The following is a 10,412-nucleotide window of genomic DNA, read 5'->3' as shown; positions in this document are numbered from 1 at the left end:
AGTGCCTTATTAAGCCAGCGTCAGGACTGGTTGAAGTCTGGGGCTTCCAACGCAGTGGGAAAATGAGCATAGTAATCACAATAACGAACGACATCTGAAAGGTGCTAACTTAGCCTCGGATCAGAAGTGCTCTCTGCTAATGCCTTGCTGGTGAAAAGCGTATCCAATGTAAGCCCTCAGAAATCCCAGAAAACAAAGACCGAAAGAAACGGCGCCTTGTCAACAGAACGAATTGCAAAAAGCTTCCCGCCGCGATCCGGCATTAAAAGAAAAAAACCACAGACATAAGATGGAGTGAATCAAATAAGAATTTATAGAATTCATGGATGAAATGTTTCAGAATCTACAGGATTATATATTTTTTAAGGCAGACAGATACGAAAATACAACGAAGACGTGCATGACCGAAACCAGAAGAGATTAAAGTAAAACCTCATTCTCCTGAGGAAATGGTGTGAGAAGGGACTTAGGGGCTGCCGGAACACAGCGAAGCAGAGGCAGAAGGCAGACAAAAGGGGCTGGGTTGGTCCCCGCCTGTGTGAACGAAAAAATATGTCAGATTGGAAAATTGCGGTAAAAACCAGGCAAAGCACGTACGTTGCCCCCACAGGAAGTGTCCGCCATGCGGCCTGTGCCCGGAAGTAGGTAGGAACACACAGTCAGAGGTACCCAAAAGCAGGGGGGAAGGAAAAAAAGATGCACACTTCCTCTAGAGAAGCCTCCGAGCGCGGCCGCCATTCCGGGCCTCAAGCCGATAAAGAAAAAGTACCGGAGAGGTTCTGGCACCATTTCGGGGTGCCAAAGCAGCCATGGAAGAGCCTGCAGCTCCCTCAGAAGCCCACGAGGCAGCCGGGGCCCAGGCAGGTGCTGAGGCAGCAAGGGAGGGTGTGTCTGGGCCGGACCTTCCCGTCTGTGAGCCCTCCGGGGAATCTGCTGCTCCAGATTCAGCCCTGCCACATGCGGCAAGGGGCTGGGCCCCCTTCCCTGTAGCTCCAGTCCCTGCCCACCTCCGCAGAGGAGGCCTGAGGCCTGCACCAGCCTCAGGAGGAGGAGCCTGGCCCAGTCCGTTGCCGAGCCGAAGCAGCGGCATTTGGACAAAGCAGATCATCTGCAGGTATTATATACATGGGCAGTGCAAGGAGGGGGAGAACTGTCGCTATTCCCACGACCTTTCTGGTCGGAAGATGGCCACTGAGGGCGGCGTTTCGCCGCCTGGGGCCTCTGCAGGTGGAGGCCCTAGCACGGCTGCGCACATCGAGCCCCCGACTCAGGAAGTGGCGGAAGCCCCCCCGGCTGCATCCTCCCTTTCCTTGCCTGTGATTGGCTCGGCTGCTGAAAGGGGTTTCTTTGAAGCCGAGAGAGACAATGCAGACCGTGGAGCTGCTGGAGGAGCAGGTGTAGAAAGCTGGGCGGATGCCATTGAGTTTGTTCCAGGGCAGCCCTACCGGGGCCGCTGGGTTGCATCTGCCCCCGAGGCTCCTCTACAGAGCTCAGAGACTGAGAGGAAGCAGATGGCTGTGGGCAGGGGGTTGCGGTTTTGCTATTATGCTTCCAGGGGAGTTTGCTTTCGTGGGGAGAGCTGTATGTACCTCCACGGAGACATGTGCGACATGTGTGGGCTGCAGACCTTGCACCCCATGGATGCTGCCCAGAGGGAAGAACATATGAGGGCCTGCATTGAAGCACACGAGAAAGATATGGAACTCTCGTTTGCTGTGCAGCGTGGTATGGACAAGGTGTGTGGCATCTGCATGGAGGTTGTCTATGAGAAGGCCAACCCCAATGACCGCCGCTTTGGCATTCTTTCCAATTGCAACCATTCCTTCTGTATTAGATGTATCCGCAGGTGGAGAAATGCCAGACAGTTTGAGAACAGGATCATCAAGTCTTGCCCACAGTGCAGGGTCACCTCCGAATTGGTCATTCCCAGTGAGTTCTGGGTGGAGGAGGAGGAAGAAAAGCAGAAACTTATTCAGCAATACAAGGAGGCAATGAGCAACAAGGCCTGCAGGTATTTTGCGGAAGGCAGGGGTAACTGCCCATTTGGAAGCACATGCTTTTACAAGCATGAATACCCTGAGGGCTGGGGAGATGAGCCTCCTGGGCCAGGTGGTGGGTCATTCAGCGCATACTGGCATCAACTTGTGGAGCCTGTGCGAATGGGAGAGGGCAACATGCTCTATAAAAGCATTAAGAAGGAGCTTGTCGTGCTTCGGCTGGCCAGTCTGTTGTTTAAGCGGTTTCTTTCACTGAGAGATGAGTTACCCTTCTCTGAGGACCAGTGGGACTTGCTTCGTTATGAGCTGGAAGAATATTTCAATTTGAATCTGTAGCATCGTGCTGTAGCATGTGGTCTAGTCTGCTGAGGTTCTGTCGTCTGCTATTGCCTGTTTTCCCTGTGTTGACACTCTTACTGCTTTCAGGGGCTGTTGAGGCAGTGCTTCTGTTTTCTTGTCTATTCTGCATATCTTTCCCTCTAGGATTATGGTGATTATCTGTGTTAAAAAATAAGTCCTTAAAGTTACTGTTTTGGTGAAATTAATATTAATGTCAGCTTATGGCTTTTTTTGTCATCTCTGTTGTCAACAGGATTAACTCAGTTCTAGTGTAGTGTTTACTGAATTTCCACACTTATTTTGAAGACCTTCAAGAGTAAATGTGGCAGAGTGAAAGGTGAAGTTTTAATTGAACTAGTAGCTTTGTGCTATAATAGCCTTAACAAATGGACCCTCGCAGGGCTTTGCAGCTGCCCATCTGTTTGTTTACAGTTTGTTCTTTCCCTCCTTCCCCTTCAAGTGCACTTGTTAAACTGTGATGAACTTGTGATTTTGTGTTTTACTTGACCAAAACCAAGTGTATATGTTTACATGTTTTTATCCTGTTTAGCTTGACGTGAAATAATTTATATTTGGAAATATATATTTAAGAATGATATATATATATAAAATATATATGTATAAGAGTTATGTATTTGAAAAAATATATAAAAGAATATACATCACAATATAATATTTATGTTTATGTAATAAAGTAAATACAGAGCTGAAAGCTGAAGGTCAAAGCCTAACAGGATAGGCTGTTGTGTGGATGTGAGTTGTGTGAATAATCTTTCTGTCCCTCGCACAGAAGCCAGTAATTAGCATCTAATGAAAAGGACTGTTCAAGTGGGTCTGGCCAAATGTGACAGATGCAGATCTTAGAGGACTTACAAAGCACTATATTGGTAATTCTTACAATGGCATTAATAGCTCACTCTATAAATACAGAAATGGTGTTCCTATGCAGTTTAGCCACCTTCTCATTAATTCTTTTTAACAGCAAATCCTAGGCTCAGAGGCACAGTGCTTTGTATTTGATACACAAAGTCTCTAGACTTTCCCAACAAGGGGCTTTTGACAAAAGATTTCAACATAAAAGTAACAAGATTATAAAAGGGAAAATAGAACAAAAATATTAAAACCAGTGAGAATAAAAGAATGGAAAGATAAAATAATAAAATATAAAAAGCACTAAAAACTAAGTGTAAGATTAATATAGAAAATTTACATACAAGTACAACTTAATTAGATTAAATGAAAGCAGTTTAAAGACTGGAAGTCAAAGGCTCTAAGACTTCATTACAATCAGAATAAAACATCCTATTTAAAATACACCCAACATAAAAATACAGAAACATTCAAAGTAGTAGGATGGGAAAAAAACAAACAGGTGCTGTGACTCTCTTGATTATAGACGAAGTTTATAGTAAGGATAAACACTTTGCTGGAGATAAAAAGGAATAATACATAAACATTAAATTGTAATTCACAGGAATATATAACTATTCAAATTTTGTATACATTTAATAACATTGTATCAGATACACAACTGATGAAAACCCTAAATCCAGACTCTTAGTGGACAATTTTAATACACCTTTTTAGTAACCAAACAAGCAAAGAAAAAATGAATGTGAAAGAGAATGATGCCATTTTAATGATTTACCTGTATAACATATGATCTGCATCAACTGCAAATGCACTTATCTTGGCTGAAGGAGCTGAAAAATATGCTGGGAGTCTGAATCTTGAGTCCCAGATTATTCACACTGTCCTGACTGTCCAACAAAGATGGCACATTTACAGAGTTTATACCATGTACTTTGCATGCAAAAGGATGAATTTGTCAGAACTACCTAATGTGGTACTTGCTATAATTTTTCTCATTATCATGATGAGGTAAATAATACAGAATTTAAAGGTTTTGCCCATAGAGTTTATGACCCATAGCTGTGAATTAGTGGGACAAAGACTGGAACTCAAGCAGTATTTGTCCAGAGCACTTGCACTTACCGTGTTCACTAGGAGCAGGTCGACCAGCTGAATGTAGCTGCTGGAGATGCAAGTACAGCCTTTAAGTATGGATGCTTCAGCCAAGTGGAGCAAAGATGGACATGAATAAGCTCCCACAGAATGTAGGAGCCATGGGGCTTTTATCTATAGGCTGCCAGCTCAGTGATTTTAGTCCACTGCTTCAGAGTGTGCCTCAGCCTCCTATACTTTTACATTGCCTCTCCCTTCTTACACGACTCCTGGTTCTCCTAGTAAGTACCTCAGCCTATTTGCCTGGACCTTTTGCCATATTCCTTTCCTCTTGATTCCTCTTAGCCAAAGAATTCACCAGTCAGGACACCCTTGATGCCTGACTATCACTGGCATGCAAGGTGAGTGACAGATTCCAAATGAATTCCAAACATCTGAGGTCCCTGCCCTGCAATCGTGCAGGAGAAAGAGAGATTAGATTAACTAAACAACCAAAGAATGAGACCAGATGGTGCACTGTCAAAGACTGTGCCAACACCAAAGTCTCAAAAAATAGTGGCAAAGCTTTCAGAGAGGGATTTTTAAGCTGAGCCCAGAAAGCTGTGGAGAGTTTCTCCAAATGTACACTTCCCTGCATTGTGAAATACTGTGTTTTTATTCAAATAGTATCTTGAACCAGATAATCATAAAATTCAGGATTTATAGTAGGACAATGGTTAGTAGAAAATAAAGTGGCTTGAGAGGCAAAGGATAGTTAGAATCCTGACTCTGCTTCTTACCAGCCATTCAGTTTCACAGTCTAAGCAAGTTACTTAAATTTTCTGTACTTCAGTTTCTTCATATGAGAAATGGGTACAGTTCCACCTACTTTTGCAGGATTGTTGTGAGGATCAAATGTAGTCTGGACAAAAAGCTTGAAACATAGGTTTTTGTTTTTTTTTTTAGTGATTATATATAGATGTGAGATTTGTGCATATTTTTGGACATGAAAAGGTGATTGCACAGAAATTAATCACCAAGATTTCCTTTTTGAGAATCTCTGGAACTTATATTAATGTAACGTTATCATTTAATAATCATTTTGGTAAGCAAGGGGTATATTACCCTCACATTTCATAATTTCAAAAAGATGAAGTATTTTTTCAGCAAAAATTATTCATTTGAAACTACGTGCTATTCAATTACTTAAAATATAACAAAAGAAATACATATTTTTGGCAGAGTTCTAGGTGAGGAAAATAACAAAGAGACATTTTTAGAATATATGGGATTCCTTGTTCCCTCATCAGTTCATTCAGAAAAATGTCAAATAACAGAAGTATTACTGCCACCAAGTCTGGGTGAAATGTTACCAAGGGCTTTCCCATGATCTGACCACTCCCCTGCTACAGTCAGGAACAAAGAAGCCTTTGCCACACAAAGGCCTGCTCTGTGAGTGATTCAGAGTGTGTGCTGGCCCTCGCCCCTATGAGGACTCAGGGACTCAGCCCTGGGGTCCACAAAAATGGTATCATTTCAGCTACAACTTAAAAAGCCTAAAATAAGTCAGGTTTGCTTTGCTTAGGTTTCATGTGTCTCGATTTTATGGATATCCACACATGCAAATATACTAAGAGAAATTTACCTAGTAATTCCTCCCCTTTGAAGATATGGAAATGACTTTGTCTCATGGCTCAAATGTCACTAAATCAATTCACTGAATTTCACTGTCAGGGAAACATTTTCAGTCTGTAGTCTATGTCCATATGCTCTTCCATTTTACAGTTTTCCAAACGTCATGGAGGCATGGTTTCTGTTGCACAGCTAATACTAAACTGCAACTTCAGTGTGGGATAGAGTTAGGGTAGGGCTGGGAACAGGGATGTATGGTAAATAACCCAGTACTAGTGCAAAGAAGTAAATTAATTCATGTCAATTTTTGCCTTGAAAATATATATCACATTTTCCAATATTAATGGAACAAAAACAAAAATAATTGTGAAATAGAGTACAGTGAAACTGTCAATTAGATCTAGATATAAAAGTAGTACAGGCAACATTTTCTGAGGTCAATATAAGAAAATAAGCTACTAACGCATGGGCACAGTGGCTCACACTTGTAATCCCACCACTTTGGGAGGCCAAGGCGGGCGGATCACAAGGTCAGGAGATCGAGACCATCCTGGCTAACACAGTGAAACCCTGTCTCTACTAAAAATACAAAAAAAAAAAATTAGCCGGGGTTGGTGGCAGGTGCCTGTAGTCCCAGCTATTCAGGAGACTGAGGCAGGAGAATGGCGTGAACCCGGGAGGCAGAGCTTGCAGTGAGCCGAGATCGTGCCACTGCACTCCAGCCTAGGCAACAGAGCAAGACTCAGTCTCAAACAAAAAACAAAGAAAAGAAAATAAGCTACTACCACTTTTAATTGTCTCTCATAAATAATTTGATGTAGGAGTAAATTCAAAATCATTTAGAAGAATATAATATGACGATGACAAATTATACATACCATAATATACAGGATACTTCTGGATCTGTACTCAGAGTATAACTCCTAATTTTAAATACTAATGTATATTGTCTTAAAAACAAAGAGCCTAATTAACTAGGTATTTAAACCTAAATTTTAAAAAGACCACAACATGAACACATGCACACATATACACAAACACATACAAACACAACTAAGGTAAGCAGGAGGAATTAAGAAATATTAAACTAAAAATTTGTTGAACAGAGAATGAAAATGTAAAGGCTGATTTTTTTTTTGTAAAAATAATTAGTAAACAGATAAACCACTAACTTAAAAAATAAAGGATAAAGTGCAATTAAAATAGGAAATGTTAATCAGAGGTAATTAGAGCTAAAAAGGCACTAAAGAAATGGGAAATAAATCCTTGTTATACCTGAGGGAAATGTACTTGAAAATATGAAACAAAATTTAACAGTTTCAACATAAATATAAATTTCCAAACATCAATCCAGAAGACAAATCTAAGCGAACCTATTACTAACAACAACAAAAAAAGTTGTCTGAAATGCACTTACTCCCTACTCCACACAAAAAGAAACAGAAGACATTATCCCCTGAAATTTACTTAAACATTTAAGTAAAATATTGCAATGCTGTATAAACCATTTCTTAGTCCATTTGAGCAACTGTTAAAAAATATCATAAACTAGGTGGCTTATAAGCAACATAAATTTATTTCTCACAGTTCTGGAGGCTGAGAGGTTTAAGAGCATGGCACCGGCAGCTTGGTGCCTGGTGAGGGTGGGTTCCTGGTTCATAGATGACCATCTTCTTAGTGTCCTCACATAGTGGAGGGCACTGCCAACCTCATTGGGATCCCTTTAATTGTGCTGTTTTAATGTACAATAAAATGTATTAAAAACTATAAATAATTACATAAATATATTTGTTTTCTTTTTTATGGGTAGTTTGTTTTTCAGTGGAGCAGTGCTTGAAGCAATGTCATATGATAACGTTATAGTGAAAGTTTTATGCAAGTTAATCAAGAATACAATACAATATAAACGATGAGGGAATCACAGTTGTGGGGGCTCAGACACAAAGCTGTGTATACCATTTGAGCTGGCAAATTGGAACCTCTTTTATTAAGGGCACTAATTCCACATATGAGGCCTCCACCGTCATGACTCCAACACCTTCGAAAGGTCCCATCTCCTAATACCATTACCTTAGAGATTAGATTTCACCGTAGAAATTTTGGAGATACACAGACATTCAGCATACAGAACTGCTATGGTTTGGATATGGTTTATTTAGCCCGCCAAGTCTCGTGTTGAAATTTGATCCACAGTGTTGGAGGTGGGGTCTGGTAGGAGGTGTTTGAGTAATGGGAGCAGATCCTTCATGAATGGCTTGCTGCTTTCCTCACGGAAGTGAGTGAATTTTGACTCTGAATTCCCATTAGAACTGGTTGTTGAAAAGAGCCTAGGCTGGGCACAGTGGCTCCTGCCTGTAATCCTAACACTTTGGGAGACAGGCATAAGGAATGCTTGAGGCCAGGAGTTTGGACCAGCCTAGACAACATAGTGAGACCCCATCTCTATAAAAAAAAAAATAGAAACAATTAACCAGACATGGTGGTACATGCCTGTAGTCCTAGCTAATCAGGATGTTGAAGAGGGAGGATTGATTGAGCCCAGGAGGTCGCGGCTGCAGCGAGCTATGATTGTACCGCTGCACTCCAGTCTGGGCTGCAGAGTGAGACCCTGTCTCTAAAAAAATAGGAAAAGAGCCTGGCAACTCCTTTGCCTCCTCTTTCATGATGTGATGTCTTCTCCTCTTCCTCTTTCATCATGAGTGGAAACTTCCTGAGGCCCTCACCAGAAGCAGATATTGGTGCCATGCTTTTTTGTTTTTCTTTGTTTTTTTTTTTTTTTTTTTTTTTGAGATTTTTGCTTTTGTTGTCCAGGCTGGAGTGCAATGGCACACTCTTGGCTCACTGCAACCTCTGCCTCAGGGGTTCATGCAATTCTCCTGCCTCAGCCTCCCGAGTAGCTGGGATTACAGGTGCCTGCCACCACGCCCAGCTAATTTTTGTATTTTTAGTAGAGACGAGGTTTCACCATGTTGGTCAGGCTGGTCTTGAACTCCTGATCTCAGGTGATCCACCCGACTGGGCCCGGCTGGTGCCATGATTTTTTTACAGACTCTGGAACCATAAGCCAAATAAGCTTCTTTGAAAAATTATATTCAGTTTCATATATTCCTTTATAGAAACAAAAATGGACTAAGACAGAAAATTGGTACTGAGGAGTGGAACGTTGCTATAAAAATACCTAAACATTTGGAAGCAGCTTTGGAACTGGGTAATGAGCAGAGGCTGGAAGAGTAGAGGGCTCAGAAGAAGATAGGAAGGGAACACTTGTAACTTCCTAGAGACTGCTTGTGACCAAAATGCTGATAGAAATACAGACAATAAAGGACATGCTGAGGAGGTCTCAGATGGAAATGAGGAACTCACTAGGAACTGAAGCAAAGTTACACCCTAGCAAATACTTTGGCTGCATTGTGTATACACTCTAGCACTTTGTGGAAAGCTGAACTTAAGAGTGATGGCCTAAAGTATCTGGCAGAAGAAATTTCTAAGCAGCAAAGCATTCAAGAAGTGGTGTGGCTGCATCCAATAATCAACAGATTGGGAGCAAAGGAAAGACTTAAAGTTGGAACTTTTGGTTAAAAGGGATACAGAGCATAAAAATTTGGAAAACTCAAGCCTGTCCATGCAAAAGAGAAGGAAAGAGCATTTTTCAGGAGAGGAAATCTGAGAGGGGCAGCTGAACAACCACTTGCTAGAAAGATTAGCACAGATAAAAGAGAGCCAGTTGGTAATAGAACAGTGTGAAAAAAGTCCAAAGGCATTTCAGAATCTTTGAGTTTACTCCTGCCATTACAGGTCCACAGGCCTAGGAGGACAGATGACTTCTGGGCCAGGCCCAGGGTGCTGCTGCCCTGTGCAATCTTGGGAGACTGCTTCCCACATCCTGGCTGCTCAGACGACAGCTAAAGCTCAAAGGGCTCAAGCTACTGTTTAGACCACTGCTTCAGAGGGTGCAAGTTGTAATGTTTGGGGCTTCCATGTGGTGCTAAGACTGCAGGCACACAGTGTGAGACTGGCTGAGGCTCTTTGTGGGTTGGAGCCCCCACGAAGTGTCTCCACCAGGCACCACCTAGTGGAGCTGTGGGAGTAGGGTTGCCATCCTCCAGACCCCAGAATTCTAGAGTCACCAGCAGCATGCACTCTCAGCATGGAAAAGCCGCAAGCATTGGACTCCAGTACATGATAAGAGCCACATGGGCTTCACACATCAAAGCCATGGGGACAGGGCTGCCCAAGGCCTTGGGAGCCCACACTTCATACCATTGTGCCCAGGATGTGGGACATGGAGTCAAAGGAGAACATTTTGGGGCTTTAAGTTTTTATGTCTGCCCTTCTGAGTTCTAGACTTAATGTGGGGAGTATTACCTCTTTCTTTAGGCTGATTTCTCCCTTTTGGAATGGGAATGTCTAACCAATGCCTGTATCACGTTTGTATCTTGGAAGTAAATATCTTGTTTTTTATTTTACAGGTTCACAGCTGTAAAGAACTTGCCTGGAGTC

At 42.1% G+C, this 10,412-nt stretch overlaps 1 protein-coding gene across 1 annotated transcript; it reads left to right on the top strand.

Moving 5' to 3' along the window:
• The first annotated feature begins 700 nt into the window (after positions 1–700).
• MKRN3 (makorin ring finger protein 3) lies at positions 701–7,618 on the top strand. Its single transcript, XM_054451321.2, has one exon. The coding sequence runs from the start codon at positions 810–812 to the stop codon at positions 2,331–2,333; it is 1,524 nt and encodes a 507-aa protein (XP_054307296.1). The 5' UTR covers positions 701–809; the 3' UTR covers positions 2,334–7,618.
• Positions 7,619–10,412: the final 2,794 nt, after the last annotated feature.

The sequence above is a fragment of the Pongo pygmaeus genome, chromosome 16 (genome assembly GCF_028885625.2).
Source record: "Pongo pygmaeus isolate AG05252 chromosome 16, NHGRI_mPonPyg2-v2.0_pri, whole genome shotgun sequence".
Lineage (NCBI taxonomy): Eukaryota > Metazoa > Chordata > Mammalia > Primates > Hominidae > Pongo > Pongo pygmaeus.
Note: the sequence above shows the minus strand (reverse complement) of the source record. Positions and strands in the feature narration are given on the sequence as shown.